This window comes from Myotis daubentonii, chromosome 9, assembly GCF_963259705.1.
Source record: "Myotis daubentonii chromosome 9, mMyoDau2.1, whole genome shotgun sequence".
Classification (NCBI taxonomy): domain Eukaryota; kingdom Metazoa; phylum Chordata; class Mammalia; order Chiroptera; family Vespertilionidae; genus Myotis; species Myotis daubentonii.
In genome coordinates, this window is record NC_081848.1 from 48,540,402 (window position 1) to 48,560,453 (window position 20,052).

General features: G+C 42.3%; 1 protein-coding gene across 8 annotated transcripts in view; it reads right to left on the minus strand.

Moving 5' to 3' along the window:
* DENND5A (DENN domain containing 5A) overlaps nt 1-20,052 on the minus strand; it is an 87,492-nt gene that overhangs the window by 29,058 nt on the left and 38,382 nt on the right. For 7 of the 8 annotated variants that reach the window (XM_059708842.1, XM_059708844.1, XM_059708849.1 and 4 more), the window contains exons 6-10: nt 11,501-11,818; nt 7,906-8,121; nt 6,721-6,955; nt 2,934-3,084; nt 466-559 (exon numbers count right to left, since the gene is read on the minus strand). In XM_059708842.1, coding sequence (XP_059564825.1) covers nt 466-559; nt 2,934-3,084; nt 6,721-6,955; nt 7,906-8,121; nt 11,501-11,818 — 1,014 coding nt within the window. The remainder of the gene's footprint in view (nt 1-465; nt 560-2,933; nt 3,085-6,720; nt 6,956-7,905; nt 8,122-11,500; nt 11,819-20,052) is intronic. The other variant, XM_059708846.1, reaches the window with a different exon arrangement.

Genomic DNA, 20,052 nt, shown 5'->3' on the forward strand with positions numbered 1-20,052 from the left:
CTAAATGTGGAGTAGAGGCGACCCCAACAGTCTGCACAGACAATCTCTGCTTAGACCCCATCCCTGTAAGTAACTTCCCTACAACAAATCCCATTATAATCTATAGTAGGGGTGGGAACCTTTTATCTGCCAAGGGCCATTTGGATATTTATAACATCATTCTCAGGCCATCCAAAATTATCCACTTAAAACTTAGCTGCTATATTTGGTCAAACATGTAATTAACTAACCCCTAATGCCTTGACAGGGCCAGACCAAATGATCTCATTGGTCTTATACAGCCTGAAGGCTGGATGTTCTATAGGGGTGGCTGCTTTGTTTTTTGGCCTCAAATAACCTTCTTGGTTCGGTGGTCACTGAACTGTTAAGACACTTGAATCAGACCAGAGGTCAAAAAAATAGGAAAGAGAAAGAGAATGTAGCATGATAATAGGCCCATTTCTTGTCAATCATAAGGTGGCCTACCTCTCTCTGGTCATTGTCTAAACGCAGGTGTTCTGTGTGCTGCTTCTGCCGATCTTTCCGCCTCCACTGGGCAGGGGCATTCCTTTTTGTCCATCTAAAAGAATCAAAACAGGCAATTAACAATATCCCAGTAAAAAGTAAGGTCAGCCCTGGCCGGTGGCTCAGTGGTTAGAGTGCTGGCCCACATATTCCCCATGCCAAACTCAAAGGCTAACACGGGCCATAAAACAAGGTTTAAAGTTTATGTGGTCCCATAAAACAAGCATGTCAAACTCAAAGGCTAACACAGACCAAATAAACAAGGTTTAAAGTTTATGTGGCCGCAAAAAAAAAAAAAGCTTCAATTTTCATAGAAACATAGGTTTATTTTGATAGAGACATGCTGAACACAAAGGGCTGAAACAAATAATTGTTATAAAATAGAACATTTTAATAAAAATTAATATTTTTTCTTGAACATTAACTTACCAGACATTGAATAACTGCACAAATTAATAAGCATAACGCAAATAAACCTATTTTTCTTGTTCTCTGAAAGCAAAATATCTCCTGTTGCGCACACCAAACAAGTCAGTACAAGACTAATGACGTGGCAATCGGCTGCTAAAATATTCACTGCTGCCTTAGCCGGTTTGGCTCAGTGGATAGAGCGTCAGCCTGCAGACTGAAGGGTCCCAGGTTCAATTCCGGTCAAGGGCATGTACCTTGGTTGCGGGCACATCCCCAGTAGGGGGTATGCAGGAGGCAGCTGATCGATGTTTCTCTCTCATCGATGTTTCTAACTCTCTATCCCTCTCCCTTCCTCTCTATAAAATATCAATAAAATATATTTTTTTAAAAAAATAAAATAAAATATTCACTGCTAATATTAATGGAGAGAAATAGTGTACCTGTGTGTAAGGCACGTAAGGGAAATGAATGCAACACAATTATAGTAATCAGTCATTAGCAAACGTTGTAGTTCATTTATATATATAAAAGGCTAAGTGGCCAACCATACATCTGTCTGACTGGCCGGTGCATATGACATGCACTGGCAATTTAAAAATAAACATTGACTCGTGCATGCTTGATACATATAAAGCTCTCGCTGGTGCCAATCGCACACATGTTTCAATCTGTCATTGTTGATCCTGAATTTGGTTGTTTAATTCGAAGACAGTTTCCCGTGATGCCAGCATCTGCAATGACTATTAATAAATCACAAGGACAAACTCTAGACAGTGCAGGAATATTCCTACCTAAACCCGTTTTTGGACACAGTCAGTTATATGCTGTTTTCTCTTGAGTTCGAAGAGCATGTAACGTTAAAGTTGTAAATACTTCATCACAAGGGAAATTAGTCAAGCACTCTGAAAGTGTTTTTACTCCTAATGTGGCATACAGGGAGATATTAGAATAAGTTTAATCAATTTATCAGTCATTGCTTTTATCAATGTTTTTTATCATGTTTTTGTTGTTTTTATATCATGTCTTTGTTGTTATAGCATGTTGTTATTGTTTATTTGTTAATCAATTTATATATTATTTTCATATACATTTTACTAATTTTCTTTCATCTCTGACACTTCTATTACAGAGAAAGGGTGAATAGTGATATTAAAATATTTCTTCTAATTAATTTCCTTTCAATGTGCATGAATCCATGCACCGGGCCACTAGTTACTAATAATTATGTGTAACAGGATATTGTAAAAATTAAGTTATATACCGTTATATTGGCTGAGCTGCGAGTTTGATATGCTTGCACTAAAGGGTGTGGGTTCAATTCCCAGCCCAGTTGGGGCGTGTGTGGGAGGCAACCAATCAATGTGTCTCTCTTACACCTCCCTCTCTTCCACTCTCTCTAAAGATCAATGGAAAAAATAGCCTCTGGTGAGGATTAACAACAACAAAATTCTTTTTAAAATAAAAGTAAGGTCAACTGACAGAAGAAAACTGGAATGTCTAGGGACCAGTGCTGGGCACAGAAAACCACCAAAGAGTCACCAGAGATAGCTCAGAGAGCTTGGGGAAGAGCAGCTTAAAGATCAGTGAGTGGGCAAGAAAAATAACTCCCCAGGGAACACCGACATATCTCTCTTCAAACATTTACATCAAGTTCACATGCAGATCCAAACTATACTCAGCTCTGTCTGAGCTTTGTTATATTCATCTCCAAACATAACTAAAGACCAGCAATCCTGCTAAGTTACCTACTTCCAGTTCAGACTCCATTTCAACTACCACTTACTGGAGATAAAATGCCAGTTACATGTTGTATGGGATTTAGTGCTATCCCAATTGGCACAGTGGAGACAGGAGCTGATGATACTCTGTCACCCATTTTCTTGTTCAAAAAGTGAAAAACCTGGAGAGTTTTGGTCTTCTCCATATTTGCTTTATAAAATTCAGGGGTCTTCTACCAGCTCAGGCCCAGATACTGGATGGTTAGGGAGCTGAATCAGGGAATCCCGGGGTTGACTCACTTGTTGCTGGCAGGCCCAATGGAAAGCACATCAGACTGCAACTTTGGGAAGAAACCTGGTTCATACTTCCCTTGTCCAATCTTCATGTCAAGTAAATGGGGGTGAACTGCAGTATGGTCTATTTTTGCCAGACGCAGCTCAATTGCTTTCTCTGGATAAGAAAAAAAAATTCAAACTTTTAAAAAATATACCATATTCTGGGCCATATAACACTCAATAAATTTAAAACAATTTGAATACAAAATATGTCCTCTGACTACAATAATCATTAAGAACATCTTAAAACTGAATAACACACTTCCAAATAACCCACCATCAAAAAAATCAAAAGGGAAATAAGAACTGAATAAAAATAAGAACACAAAATATAAGAATTTGTAGTATGTCATTATTACTTGAAAGAAAATTTATGGCACTAAATGCCTATCTTAGAAAAAAGAAGAAAGGTCTCAAATTAATGACCGTGGCTTTCACCTTAAAAAACTAGAAAAAAGACTAGCAAATTAAATTCAAAGTACAAGGAAGGAAATAATAAAGGCCAGAGTGAAATCAATGAAATAAACAAATTAATAAATCCAAAAACTGTTCTTTCAGAAGATCAGTAAAACTAATAAACTTCTAATCAGACTGATAAAAATAGAAAGGAAAAAAACACAAATTACCAAAATCAGTAATGAGAGAAGTGACAGACTCTACAGATTATTAATACAGGACATACTACAAAAAAAACTTAATGCCAACAAATTTGACAATAGGTGAAAGGGACAAATTCCTTGAAGGATGCAAACAGCCAAAGCTCACTCAAGAAGAAATAGCTCATCCGAATAGCCCTATTTTTTAAACTGAATCTATAGTTTAAAATCTTCTCACACAAAAAAAAACAGCAACAACAAAAAAAAACCTCCAAGCCCAGAGGGCTTCACTGATGAATTCTGCCAAACATCTAAAGAAAAAGTAGTAACAAGCTCTTCTCGGAAACTGAAGAGGAGAGAATACTTCCTAACTTTTCTTTCAGGCCAACATTATAGTGACACCAAATCAGACAAGGTATTACAAACAAACTATGAGCTGATATCCTTCATGAGCATAGATGCAAAAATGCTAAACAAAATTGTAGTAAATTGAATTCAACAATATACAAAAAAAAATACATCATAATCACATAAAGACTTTATCTCAAGAATGCAAGGTTAGTTTACTAGTACACTTTTAAAAATCAATAAATTGCCAAATTAACAAACTAAGACTAAAAACCACACAATTATCCCAATAAAAGCCTTAACCAAGAGGGCTGTCATCTTAATGAAAGAACTGAATTGAGAACTGAAAGGTAAAGATAGAAGGCTAGAGAATGTACTCAATGAAGGCAAATGAAGGCAGGACTTTGTCCAAACTGTCACCAGTTGTATCTTCAAAACTTAGAAAAATGCGTATCCTCAGGTGAAGATTAAAAATAAATTTAAAAAGCTGTATGTTTGAAACCTAGAAAAATGCTTGACATGTTTATTCATTCAGTACATATATTTGTGAGCACTTACCATATGTTAAGCATGTACTGGGTATCTATCTACACTAATAGAAGAGAAACATGCAAATTGGTGTCACTCTGCTATGTCCACTAGCCAATCAGATGTGTATGCAAATTAACCCAACAGAGATGGCGGTTAATTTGCATACACGGGCACAGAGCGAAGACTGAAGGCTCTGGCCTGAGTGAAGACTGAAGACTGAAGAGGCTTGGCTTCTCCGCTGTGGCTGCAGTGGAGAAGCCAAGCGGCCACGGAGCTGGAGGCTTGGGTTGCCCCCAACAATGGAGGAAGCCAAGCTTCCAGCCTGCCCTGGCCGCCACTCAAGGAAGAGAACAACAGCAGGCATAGCCAGGAGCCTGAGAGATCAACACAGGGGCACCTGCTCCCAGCCTCCACACACGGGGCAACTGCTCCGAGCCTACATGGTGCGGCTGGGGGCAAGCCCCTAGTGGATGCACACACATGCGTGCGCACACACACACACAGGGTGCCTGCTCCGAGCCTCTGTGGCTCGGCTGGGGGCAGCCACCAGTGGACACACACACACACACACGAGGCGACTGCTCTGAGCCTCTGTGGAGCGGCGGGGGCAGCCACCAGTGGACACACACACACACACACACACGGTGCCTGCTCTGAGCCTCTGCTGCCAGACTGTGGCATAGACCTGCTCCAGGAGTGGGTCTAAGCCGTCAGTAGGACATCCACTGAGGGCTCCCAGACTGTGAGAGGGGGCAGGCTGGGCTGAGGGATCCCCACCTCCCTGCATGAATTTCATGCATCGGGCCTCTAGTTTATAATATTTAGTAAATGAATGAACAATATATACAAAATAGCCACAAGGACAGTGAACATCCTATAAGAAAGTGAACAAACTACTTAATCTGCACCTCAAACTGAGACTATTCTCTAGCTATACTCATCTAGATGGGGCTTCTATGAACAAAAAGGGCTTTTCAATCATGCATGTAGCAAACCACTTTTTTAAAAATATATTTTTACTGATTTCAGAGAGGGGGAGAAGGAGAGAGAGAAACATCAATGATGAGAGAGAATAATTGATCAGCTGCCTCCTACATGCTCCCTACTGGGGATTGAGCCCACAACCTGGCATGTGCCCTTGACTGAAATTGAACCCAGGACCCTTCAGTCAGCAGGCTGATGCTCTATCCACTGAGCCAAACCAGCGAGGGTTAGCAAACCACTTTTAACATCTGTCATAAATACAATGCTAGAAGTTGGGGCAAGAAAATAAGTAAATACAGTCTCTGCTCTTAAGTTGTTCCCTAGTAATGACAGCTCAAAAGAACAGAGATTACAGAGGGGAGGTAAGAACAAAGCACCACAGGATAGAGGAGGAATACACCAACTCAGCCTGAGGGCATCAGAGAAGACTTCACAGAGGAGACATACCAGGTAAGTTTTTGTGGCAAACACTATCAACTGCTTACTCATAACTCATTTGCTCCTTCTTTCTTGCTAATAAAACTCCGACATTGTTAAGGGTAACATTACATCCAATTCACTACTCCCTTTCAGTCTTTCTGGCACTTAAGTATAGTCACATAACATGGTTCTGGCCTATGTGACAACAGAAAGCTTTGGCTGATAGCAGCCTCCCCTCTTCTTACCCTAAATATGAACATAAAAAGCCTCTGGTAGGCCAAGCCGGTGTGGCTCAATTGGTTCAGCACTGTCCCATTCACCAAGGTGCAGGTTTGATTCCTGGTCAGGGCACATGCTCAGGTTGCAGGCAGGGGGCATGCAGGAGGAAGCTGATCTCTCTCTCTCTCTCTCTCTCTCTCTCTCTCTCTCTCTCTCTCTCTCTCTCTCAAATAAAATAAAATGAATAAAAACATATTTTTTAAAATTCCCAGCATGAATATAAGTCGATACACTAAGGATAGCTGGGTAAAGACAGAACCTCAGTTCCTGATTACACTGTCGAGCAGCTGAACCAACACCAGCAACCACCAATTCTGCATTTCTTGCTAATCTGGGGAACATATCTCATGTTTCTAGCCCACTGCTAATTAGATTCTCTTCTCTATTACCTACAGCAGGACCCCATTCCCAATTGACACAGTGTTAAAGGATGAAAAGAGCTAACCAGGCAAAAAAGAAAGGAAAGAGCATTTCAGGCTATGGGGAAAACTTAAGCAAAAGCAGAAACAGAAAGAAGCTGGCATGTTTAGGAGCAGGGACACATTAGTGACATAATCCAAGAAGCTAGACGGACAGCAACAAGGAGGCCTCACCTGCTTCACCCACAGTGGTGCACTTCTGGTACATGGATGTGCGGAGAGTAGGCGTCCGAACATTCAACAGTCTGGTCTTATCTACTCGGGAATCAAACACCCGGAGCACAGGGTCTTTATCATCATCATCATGAAACATAATTTTATTGTCAATGAAAGAAGCAAACATCTGGGTCTCCAGGAATCTTGAGAGAAAGGGCAAGTAGGGCTCAGGCTGATCTGATAGAAAAGATGCCTGGTGAGACAAGGAAACAGACAGTCACCCATCAAGAGAGAAGAGGAAAAAGGGAAAAGGGTATATCACCTTTAACCAGCAAAGGCAACATACCCAAAGGATATAATGGGATAATTCTCTGAAGCTTCCTAGGTCTTTATGAAAAGCCAACAGCAAAATCTCTTCATCATTTTTTTTTAAACAATGAAGGTAAATCACCTGATAGTAAGAACCAGCACTCTGTTCTAAAGCAACAAGACCTTGCATTTTATCAGCACCAGAAGGATCATGAACTTGTTTCCCACATTTAATCTTGAACAACATAGGTTTGAACTGCACAGGTCTATTTATACATATATATTTTTCAATAAACATACAATTGGCCCTCCATCCGTATCCCTAGATTTTGCATTTGTGGAGTTAAACAACTGCAGATCGAAAATACTGTTGGGAATCCATGGATGTGGTGGGCTGACAGTATGCCTTTTTCTACATCATTTTTAAACTGGCCGGCGTGGCTCAGTGGTTGAGCGTCACCTATGTACCAGGAGGTTATGGTTCGATTCCCGGTCAGGGCACATGCCTGGGTTGTGGGTTCGATCCCCTCCCCAGTTGTGGGGCATGCAGGAGGCAGCCAATCAATGATTCTCTCTCATCATTGGATGTTTCTCTCTCTCTCTTCCTCTCTGAAATCAATAAAAATATTTAAAAATAAGTAAATAAAAATAAAAATGGAACTTGAGCATCTGCAAATTTTGGTATCCATGGGGTCCCGGAATCAAGCACCAACAGATACCAAAGGACATCTGGAGTTTTGGAGGAGTCAAAAGTTATAGGCAAATTTCTGACTATGAAGGAGATTGACACCCTTAACCCCCACATTGTTCAAGGGTCATCTGTATTATGAAAGAAAAACTCATTATCAGTTAAATCTTCATTCCTCACCCTCCTCCCCAGCAGATTACACTCACTTTATCAAAGTTTTGCATCTGTTCCCTGTTATTAAACCAGGACTCCTTATCCTGGCTGGGCTGAATGACAAACACCTCATAATCTGCAAACATCTGAGTGAAACGATTTGCAAAAACTTCCCGGATCTGAATGTTTAACTGGTAAATCCTGAGTTCTTCTTCATCACACTGAACTTTCAGATCCTTATTGCTGCTGGGGTCTTCACGCACTTCCAACTATAAAAAAAGAGAAATGACAATTGAGAACACACAAGCTTTTCCTTTTATCCCTAAAAAATGCAACTGGTTCGTTCCTTTTCCCTTCCCCCTTATCATTTACTTTATAGCAAATGGAAATGAGGGAAAAAGAGAAAATGGGAGGAAAAAAAGAAAGGAATTCTGACATGGAGAAGAGATAAATGAGATGTTTCACTTGCAGGTACCCAGTAACTCAGTGAAAGTAATCATTATGGGCAGAGAGAGATTCAGCAATAGAGAAAGGTGCAACTTATCTCAAGGGTCTGGGGAAAGAGGGAATCTGGAAGTCAGTAAGAAAATGATAATGCAAAGCAACATGGTTAGATTCTAGCTCTACCTACATATCTTTGATTTTCTCCCACATAACACTTACCTTATCTTTCTCCCTAAGAATTTTTCCTTATTGTGTTTTTCTTTAACCTTTTTAATATATCTCAATACTTCTCTGCTCTACAACCGGCCATGATTTTTTTTTAATTTATTTTTTTAAAATATATGTCCTTATTGATTTCAGAGAGGAAGGGAGGAGATAGAGATAGAAACATCAATGATGAGAGAGAATCATTGATTGGCTGCCTCCTGCACACCCCCCACTGGGGAACGAGCCCACAACCCGGGCATGTGCCCTTGGCTGGAATCGAACCTGGGACCCTTCAGTCCGCAGGCTGATGCTCTATCCACTGAGCCAAGCCGGCTAGGGCCTGGCCATGATTTTTTAAAAATATTTTCAATTAGGGCAGGGGTAAGGGGAAGAGATCAACCGAAGGACTTGTATACATGTATATAAGCCAAACCAATGGACATGGACAACAGGGGGATGGGAGCATGAGTGTGCGGGGCGGGGGGGGGAGGTTGGGGGTTAATGGGGGGGATGAGGACACATTTGTAATACCTTAACTAATAAAATAAAAAAAAGACAAAAAAATAAAAAAATAAAAAATAAAAATATTTTCAATTAGAGTTAACATGCAGTATTATTTTATACTAGGGGCCTGGTGCACGAAATTCGTGCACTGTGTGTGTGTGTGTGGGGGGGGTGTCCCTCAGCCCAGCCTGCCCCCTCTCACATACTGGGAGCCCTCAGGCGTTGACCCCCATCACCCTCCAATCGCAGGATCGGCCCCTTGCCCAGGCCTGACGCCTCTGGCCCAGGCGTCCGGCCCGGGCAGCGGGGACCCACAGCTGCAGCGGCCCCGCGATCGTGGGCTTTGCTTTAGGCCCAGGCAAGGGACCCCTAGCTCCCAGGACTGCCAGCTACGACTGTGCCCAGCTCCCATCGCTGGCTCCACCCCTACTTCCTGCCATCACTGGCCAGGGCGGAAAAGGCACCTGATTCTCCGATCATGGCTGGGGGGCAGGGCCGCCTTTGCCCTGCCCCCCAGCTCTTAGCTCCCCCCTGGGTTTCCGATCACTGTCAGTGGCAGGGGGCTTCTTCCTGCTTTCCCTTTCGCCTCCCTGCATTGTGCCTACATATGCAAATTAACCGCCATCTTGTTGGCAGTTAACTGCCAATCTTAGTTGGCAGTTAATTTGCATATAGCCCTGATTAGCCAATGAAAAGGGTAGCTCGTACGCCAATTACCATTTTTCTCTTTTATTAGTGTTGATTAGTTTCATGTATAGCATAGTGGTTAGACAAACATGCACTTTACCAAGTATTCCCCTGATAATTCCCCTGATATTTCCAGTATCCAACTGGCACCATACATAGTTACTACTAACTAGCCATGATTTTTTTAAAATATCTGCTCAACTAACTAAATAAAGCAGGAAAATGAAACGTTTCACACTTCACTAAGAAATAGCCCAGCAAACCCTGGCCTGTATGGCTCGGTTGGAGCATTGTCCACGCACTGCAAGGTCCGAGGTTCAACTCCCAGTCAGGGCACATAGGATAGGCAATAGATTAATATATCTCCCTCGCCGAAACCGGTTTGGCTCAGTGGATAGAGGGTCGGCCTGCGGACTGAAAGGTCCCAGGGTCGATTCCGGTCAAGGGCATGTACCTGGGTTGCGGGCACATCCCCGGTGGTGGGTGTGCAGGAGGCAGCTGATCGATGTTTCTCTCTCATCAATGTTTCTAACTCTCTATCTCTCTCCCTTTCTCTCTGTAAAAAAATCAATAAAATATATTTAAAAATAAAAATAAATATATCTCTTTCACATCAATGTTTCTGTTTCTTCTCTCTCTCTCTCTCTCTCTCTCTCTCTCTTCCTCTCTAAAAAAAATAAAATAAAAATAGCCCAACAAAATGATTACACTGGCACATTTTGCTTATATGTAATTTACAAATATAATTTAACAATGAGAATAGGGGAGGGTGAAGAGATGGGTAAAAAAACTGATAGTCTCATCAAAGTCAAACAAGGGAAAGCTAAGTAGATCCCTGGAAAGAGCATAGGACTACAATTCAAGGGGACCAGGGTCTAGCCCAGGGGTGGGCAAACTTTTTGACTGGAGGGCCACAATGGGTTCTGGGCCGGAACAAAAGCATGGATGGAGTGTTTGTGTGAACTAATATAAATTCAAAGTAAACATCATTACATAAAAGGGTACGGTCTTTTTTTTTTTTAGTTTCATTCATTTCAAACTGGCCAGATCGGCCTGCGGGCTGTAGTTTGCCCACGGCTGGTCTAGCCTCAACTCAGCCACTTACTAGGCCAATGTTAGGCAAAGCACTCAGGCTCTCCTCGGTTCCTTGAGTCAAAAGAGAGATAAGCCCTTGCCTGTTTGGCTCAGTGGACAGACTGAAGGGTCTGTCAGCCCGCAGACTGAAGGTTCCTGGGTTCGATTCCAGCCAAGGGTACGTACCTCAATAGCAGGCTCAATCCCTGGCTCTGGCTGGGGCACGTGCAGGAGGCAACTAATCAATGTGTCTCTCTGACATCGATGTTTCTCTCTCTGTGTCTCTCCCCCTGCCTTCCACTCTCTCTAAAAAAAAAAAAAAAAAAAATCAATGGAAAAATATCCTCAGGTGAGAATTAACAACAACAAAAAAGTTAAAAATACCTGCTCTTGTATGCTTTAGGCTGCTGAGAAAGAGGTATGAACACAAGAGATTACCAATATCATCTCTCCGAGTCGCTCTGCTGCGTGTTCACATAGGATGAGAGCAGACTCTCTTTAATGCCCAAGTGAGAAAGTACCCAGATTTAACCACCAACTTAGATTCCAGTAGCTTTTACGAGGATAATATTTTTCCAAAGCTGAATCCAGTCTCCCATACCAGAGCATTCTTTCACTCTGACAAATGTGCCTTTTCCTGAACTGAGTGCTTTCTCACCCCACAACTTAATTCACCAGGACAGTACCCTAGCACAGACCAAACCTGTCACAGATTCGTACGCAGCATCTTACCTTTTCCAGGCTCACCCCAGTCCTCTTGACCAAGGCTTGCAGCCGGGCGATAGTTTCATTCTCCTTGAGTAGCTCATAGGAATGCAAAGGGGAGCCTGCAATGTTCCCATTCCTCTTGTCAGAGACAAGCTCAGAGGCCCGGAGCCTCTTCAGCTTGGAGGCACTCTCACTGCAATGAAGGTTCCCTTCAGGGGGAATGCCAAATGCCATGAGAATCTCAGAGACTTCCTGGACAAACTCCAATTTGTTGGGAAACTGAGGCAAGTCCTCCGGCAGCTCAATGAAGTGGTTGTCAATATCCACAAAGCAAAGGTTAGCCTGGCAGTCAAAAAAAGGATGAGGAGTGTAAACAAAGCACTAAGAAATAGTTTTAGGAATGATAATGAACAAATAGGAAAGAGAAAACATCTGACATGGGCACATATGAAGTACGGTATAAAGAAGATGGGGCTTGCCCTAGCTGGTGTGACTCAGTTGGTTGGAGCATCATCCCGTACACCAAAGGTGATGGGTTCAATTCCCAGTCAGAGCGCATACCTAAGTTTCAGGTTTGATCCCTGGTGGGGCTGTGTACGGGAGGCAACCAATCAATGTTTGATCAATGTTTCTTTTTCTTTCTCTCTCCCTCTCTCTTTTCCCCTCTCTTTAAAAATCAGTGACACATATTCTCAATAAGGGTCTTTTTTAAAAAAGAAGATGGGGCTCAGGAAGAAAACAGACCTAGGTTCCAATCTTACCCTGCCACTTTCTAGGTGTATGATCTTGAGAAAGTTATTTAACCTCTCTGATTCTGCTTCCTCAGCTATAAAATGGAAATAAAGAGATAAAATCAGAGTGGTAAGGATTATTATCCTGAAGTCTCACAAATAATGCTCATAAATGTTTAATTCATGAATTCTTACAATAGTAAAAAGAACACCAGGAGTAAGTCAGAAAGTCTAGGTTTCAGACCTGACTCTGTCACCATCTCTCTACATGACCCTAAGCGGACCATTCTCTTTCTGAGCCTCTGTCCTGATTTGAAAGATTTAGTGGCTGTTCATGATGCTTTCTGTGCTTCCTTCTGGCTTTAAGATTGCTTCTGGATAGAGAGACTCTCATACATTGCTGGTGAGGTGGGTAATCTAGACTAACAAAGAACAATTTGGCAATATCTATCTATCCTTATTTTACAAACAAAACTGACACAGAGAGATAAATTTGTCCGAAGTCACACAGCTGGTAAGTAGTGGAGCTGGGATTTGAACTCTGCTTACCCTGACTTCAGTCATACCCTCAAGCTCTTAACCATCCACTCTTCCCCTTAGTGGTCATATATATTTCTTGTTCGGTTTAACTGAAATATTTTATAGTTCCTGTCCCTGTTGGGATTGTCTTGCAACTGTAAATCAGAAATGCCTATTACTTTGTATTTATCTTATGTCCATGAACCTGTTCTAGCCAAGATAGGTGTCATTTCCTTCACTGAACTGCACTGCTGTTTAAAAATGTGTCTCTTTCATTCATATAAGAGGAATATTACCTATATCACAGGTTTGTTTTGAGGATTATAAAACAATAAATGTCCAAGACTTAGCACAGTGCCAGGCCCATAGTACATAACAAATGTTAATTACCATTGTTAATGTAGCATATAAAACTTCAATAGATATATAAATACAGTACTACTAGATAGGAAAATTCCATAATAAAAGGTGCTAATGTTGGTATCATCAGATTTCTTAATTTTGCCACTGAAATGAGTGAATTTACACTTCTGATCCCTAGGAAATTTTAAAATGTGTATGTTTTATGTAATACTTTTCATGTTTTTAACCCGCTTTTCTATTGGATTACTTAGCATCATTCTTACTGATTTGTAGGAGTTCTTTATTACCTGCTGATGCTAATACTTTATAGGTTATATGTGTTACACCTATCTTGTCATAGTTATCTTTTCATTTTAAGATGTCCATTTATTAATATTTTATTTTATGCTTTCTGTATCCTATTTATGAAGTCCCTACCCAGATGTCAGAAAGGTACTTATTAATATTTTCTTCCAGAAGATTTAGAGTTTTGCTTTTGACATTTAACTTCTTAATCCATCTCAAGTTTATTTTGTTATGGTGTGAGGTAAGGATCCTTTTCTACTGTTTTCCCCTTTGAACAAGCAAATTTTCCAGCTCTGTTATTAAGCAGTCCCTCCTTTGGCTTGGTACCTCTATTGTATAACAAAGTGATGGTCCACTGATTTTTTTTGCTTATCCCTGTGCCTATTAAGTCTTGCATTCTAAAAGAAAGGCAGGAGGGTAACATAAGTCCAGCTTAATATAACTATTTCACAAAAGGCAGGAGGGTAACATAAGTCCAGCTTAATATAACTATTTCACAAACTCTCAATCTATCAAAACTGTATGTTTTAACATATCCGTGCATGCATTCATTCAATAAACATTTGCTCAATGCATAAATTACTCTGCCTACCAATCTATAACTAAAAAAGAAAACTTTCCTATATCCATGATCCAAAGAATAGGAGAAGAATCACTTTAAATTTAGCTTTCTAGAGTATCTCACAAAATAACAACTTTAAGCCCTGCCTAAGTTAAAGGGCCAATAATGTTTAAGATCTAAAAATAGGCTATTTTTGTTTATTCTATTAAGACTTTAAAATTATAAATGCTTTCAGAACAAATAATTTAAAAAGATAGTAAAGACGGAATTAAATTATCTAGGCATAAAGATAACCTGCCTGCTTCCTTAGCCCTGTCCATACAGTTAACAGAAGAAAGCACTGTGACCCACCAGAGGCACAATGCATGTACCCCATGGGTTCTCCTCTTTTTAGAAGAAAAAAAGCAGTTTGTGCACTAGGAAACAAAGAGGTAGCTAAAAATAATTGCATCCGCTCAACAATGCTTGGTTGGCTTTTCTCCCAATGCTGTGAGCCAAATATAGAATGTCTGTAAAGAATTTTATTAACTCCAAATGCTATCTCCACACATTGAAGATACACTCCTGATCAGAGGTGGCTAGAGTAGAGGAAGCCACTCAGACACACCTCACAGATGCAGAGTAAGATAGGTGCCTATGAGTAGATCCCACTAGCCAATTTTTGCAGAGTTGGCTTAAAGGAGATAAAGATAAGAAACCAAAGTAAAAAAAAGGAGGCCGTTCACTTGCTAGGCTCATAGAATAGCCTCATGCTATTTCCTGCCAGCACAGGGAGGGCTCTGACAAACAAAAGTGTGCCTCAAACTCCTCATGCACCCCTTTCCTCAGCTGAGAAGAGGAGTACTGCAAAACAGACTGGGGGACAAAAGTATTCTGTAAGAGGCACTAAATCCAAGTGATAGGTTTTCCTCAGTTAACCTCCTGCCTTCTTGGGAAAGGCCATGTCAAGACTTAACTACTCTGAGGTAGTGACCACACGGATCTCCCAAATCCCAAAATCTCTCCCAAATTTCTTCCTGCAAGAGATCACAATGCCCTTTCCCTGCCCTAAGTTCCTAACACCAAATCACAGCCAGCCTGACTTCCTAGTCCTCAGTGATGGCTTGTCAGAGGTGACACGCGAACTCATTTTTTTGGCTGATTTTTCTTTGTTAAATGGCATTTAAATATATAAAATAAATATCTACACTAATAAAAGAGAAACATGGTAATTGGCGTACGACCGCTACCCTTTTCATTGGCTAATCAGCGAGATATGCAAATTAACTGCCAGCCAAGATGGCGGCCGGCAGCCAGGCAGCTTGAAACTAACATGAGGCTTGCTTGCCTCAGTGACGGAGGAAACCAACGTTCCCCGCCTGCGGCTGCAGGCCTCTGAGCCTGCAGTTTCAAACATTGTAACAGATACCGTGCAGACTTCAGCCAGCAGATTCGCAACATTGTATGCAAAGGCCAGAAACCTACTTTCAGGCCTAAGAGCTGGAGCCAAGCCTCAAGCTAAAGCTGGCCCAGAATAAAAAAAAAGGAAAAAAGGAGCGGTTGGGAACTTCAGTCACCCCCAGCCTGAAAACAGCCCTCAGCCCCTCACCCAGACTGGCCAGGCACCCCAGTGGGGACCCCTACCCTGAATGGTGTGTGATCAGCTGCAAACAGCCATCATCCCCTCACCCAGGCTGGCCAGGCACCCCAGTGGGGACCCCCACCCTGATCCAGGACACCCTACAGGGCAAACCAGCCGGCCCCACCCATGCACCAGGCCTCTACCCTATATAGTAAAAGGGTAATATGCCTCCCGGCACCAGGATCAGCGTGACAGGGGGCAGCGCCCAAACCCCCTTATCGCCCTGCGGCTCTGTGTGTGACAGGGTGCGGGGCCACAACCTCCCTATCCACCCTGCTCTGTTCGTGACAGGGGAAGGCGCCCCAACCCCCTGAGCAGCCCTGCTCTGTGCTTGATAGGGGGGAACTCTCCCCCCCTCCCCCCCCCCACGGGCCCTGCTCTGTGTGTGACGGGTAGAGCCATAACCTCCCCATTGGCCCTGCCCTGAGTGTGAGAGTGGCGGCGCCCCAACCCACTGATCCGCCCTGCTCTGTGTGTGACAGGGGGCGGTGCCCCAACTCCCCTATCGCCCCTACTCTGTGCGTGACAGGGGCAGCGCCCCAATCCCCCTGATGGGCCCTGCTCTGTGAGTGACAGGGGGCAGCGCCCCAACCCCCTGATTGGCCCTGCTCTGTGCCTGACAGGGGGTGGCGCCGCAACCTCCCCATCGACCCTGCCTTGAGTGTGACAGGGGATGGTGCCCCAACCCCCCAATCGGCCCTACCCTGATCATGACTGAGGGTGGCATCACAACCTCCCAATCTCCCTGCTCTGTGCATGATGGGGTGGCGCCCCAACTCCCCAATCGGCCCTGCTCTGAGCCCGACCAGGGCTGCACCTAGGGATTGGGCCTGCTCTCTGCCACCCAGGAGCAGGCCTAAGCCAGCAGGTCATTATCTCCCGAGAGGTCCCAGACTGCGAGAGGGCACAGGCCGGGCTGAGGAACCCCCCCCTCCCCCCTGAGTGCACAAATTTTTGTGCACCGGGCCTCTAGTCAAAAATATAAATCTTTCTTTTACTATGGTTGCAAATATCAAAAAATTTCTATATGTGACACGGCACCAGAGTTAAGTTAGGGTTTTTCAAAATGCTGATACGCCGAGCTCAAAAGGTTGGCCATCACTGTCCTAGTCTCTCTCCATGTTATTCACTGAAGGGAAGCCCAATCCACAAATTACTGGGTAAAGACACTGAAGGAGTATCCTGAGAAAGACGGGGGAAAGCAGGAGAGAAAGAAGGGCACAAGATAGAAAGAAGTAGCACCCCCTTCTTTACTCATATCTTCTGCTTGCTTCTCCTCACATAGCTGCGGATGAATTGCCTCCTTCCTGAACTCAGACAATGAAACCCAGAAGGGAAGGACAGGACAAAGGATGCCTCACAAAGGAGCCCAGCACTCTCACTTGCTCAGGGCCAGCTGAGATCATGTGTTGGTGTAAAAAGAAATAAAGGGCTTTTCAGACTTTTGATGCTCAAAGATGGAGCAGCAACTGATGAATTCTGACATAGAGGAGGGTCAGGGAATGTACACTCTACACTCTGGATCAGGGGTGGGGAACCATTTTTCTGCCAAGGGCCATTTGGATATTTATAACATCATTCACAGGCCAAAATTATCAACTTAAAAATTAGCCTATTTTATCAAACATTTAAATAACTCACCCTTAATGCCTTGGCAGGGCCAGACCAAATGATTTCTCAGGCCTTATTTGGCCTGAGGGCTGGACATTTCCCACCCCTGTGATAAAGCCCCTTTTACAGATCAAGCTTGCCTTATCCCAGTACCCTGATAATGCCTTTTTGCACAAGTCCAGGTGAATTTCCCTAGTACTGCCTCAAAGCTTCCTTCTAGCAGCATAAATATACCACAGGATGCCCACCAAAATGTTGAAAGTAGTTATTTCTGGGTGGTAAAATTAGAAGTAATTTTTACTTTATTCTTTATGCTTTTGTGCACTGTTAGAATTTTTTACTATATACTAGAGGCCCGGTGCTTGAACTCGTGCAGCAGTGGGGTCCCTCAGCCTGGCCTGCGGGATAGGGCCAAAACCGGCTCTCCAACATCCCCTGAGGAGTCCCAAATTGCAAGAAGGCGTAGGCCAGGCCTAGGGACCCCACCGGTGCATGATGGGAGGTTGGCCAGATGGGGAGGGGCTGCAGGAGGGATCCAGGGCATGTCCAGCCCATCTCGCTCAGTCCCGATAGGCCGGACCCCAGCAGCAAGCTAAGCTACCAGTTGGAGCGTCTGCCCCCTGGTGGTCAGTGCATGTCATAGCAAGCGGTTGAGTGGCCTTAGCATATCATTAGTATATTACGCTTTGATTGGTTGAACGGCTGACTGGACAACTACACACTTAGCATATTAGGCTTTTATTATATTGGATATACCACTTATGAGACATCCCAAAGTTGTCTTTCAGCAATATTATCATTCTCCATTCATTATGTGTACCCATCGGTAATACACAGATATCCCAGAGGTCATCTGCTAAAAATCAATGTAGAAAATATCCAGTTATGAAACTGCCCCCTGGGTGAAGTGGGACTCTGAAACCCTATAATTGCTTATTAAGTACAGACATGTATTCTATAGTCCCAGTGTCACCACTCCTTCCCAAATAGACCACAGGGAGAATCAAAGGATACAGCAATGATGGGGAAAACTGCAAAATTAAAGCCCCAATACCCAGAAGTGTGAACTCTCAGGTTTCTCAAACAATCCTGCTAAGAAAACTGCTAATGTCCTTGCAATATCTTCATACAAACATATATATGAAACACACAAAAAATGATGCTGAGCCTTAGCCAGTTTGGCTTAGTGCATAGAAAGTCAGCCCATGGACTAAAGGATCCCAGTCAAGAGCACATACCTCGGTTGGAAGCTAGATCCCCAGCCCAGTGGTCAGAGTGCGTGCAGGAGGCAACCAGGCAATGTGTCTCTCTCACATCAATGTTTCTCTCTGTCTCTCCCCCACCCTTCCACTCTTTCTAAAAATCAATGGAAAAATACCCTCAGATAAGGATTAACAAAAAATAAAACAAAATAAATAAATAAAACGTTCCATTAAAAACAAAAAATTATGCTGAGAGATCCTAGAGGGAACAGAACTTGCCCTAAGTATACAGCAAGCTAATGCCAAAGATTAAAATAAAACTGACAAATCTGGCTTGTTGCCTAGTGACCTATTTATTGGATTATGCATGTAGCATGCCTTTTTGGCTTTACAGTTTCAACCATTTTTGTTATTTTTATTTTGACTTTACAAAATTATAATTAGGTTTACTAGGAAGAAATGTCAGTATTAAATATGCATTTGTTTAGAATAAACAAAAAAAAAAAATCCCTGTTCTCCAATCTTTGGTATCTACTCTTTATGTATCACAGTGTCCCTAAAAAATGTACACACATTTTAACAGCTGACAGCTCAATTTTGAAAATGAAATGTATTTTAATAAACACTGCCTTTATAATTATTCAAAGTGTGTATATACATTTTTTGGAACACCCTATATTTATCAGTAGAGTAGACAAATACATATGAAAACTCAATACTCCCAATAGTTTTCCCCATCATTTAGATATTTTCTTCCTTTATTAATTAATCTTGTCCCATCCAAAATAGCACAAAGCTCTACAGAATCAAAGGAGCAAAAAAGGCAGAAATTTAAAAAGCTACAAGAAGACATTTTAATTCTAAAACCAAAGGAGAGGAAAAAAGAGTACAGAGATGCATTTGACTATAATTTAAATATCATAAATGTGATCTAATTATCAGCAATTTCATCAAGCCTGCTGTCCAGATATGCCTAACAACCTGAATGCTGCTCAGATACAGGAGGTCCCCTTACTCATATTCTTCAGTTACACCCAAAAAATTTCCTCCTCAAAAAAATTCTGATGGAGGAGAGAAAGTCATGTTCCAAAGTCTTCTTCCCAGACCTTTCTAATGTCTAAGAAAATCAGAGTAAGGCCCAGCTGGTGTGACTCATCGGTTGAGTGTCGACTCAGGAAATAAGAGGTCACCCTTTAGATTCCCATTCAGGGCACATGTTCGGGTTGATCCCCAGTAGTGGGGAAGAGGCAGCCAATTGATGTTGATGTTTTTCTCTCATTGATGTTTCTATCTCTCTATCCCTCTCCCTACCTCTCTCTCTAAAAATCAATAAAAGCATATTTTAAAAAAAGAAAGTGACAGTAGGAAAGCCGTCATCCCAGCTAGTTTCATACCAGTCACAAAATGACCTAAAAAGGTAAGCCAGTTCTATTGGTAATTGTAGGAAAATAAAAAGTAAAATAATCTTATTTAAAAGCATGCTTTAAGTCTATTTAAAATGAACTAGGAAATAAACATGTAAATACAAATTTTTAATCAATTCTTTTGGTATTAAAAATAGGGAAGAAGAGCAGGCCACCCTCACAGCAAGAGAAGCATTTTCTCAAGGCCTTCCTATACAGAACAAGGAAAGTTTATTAAGCTGACTCTGTACCACAAGAATGACAATGATCAAGTCAACT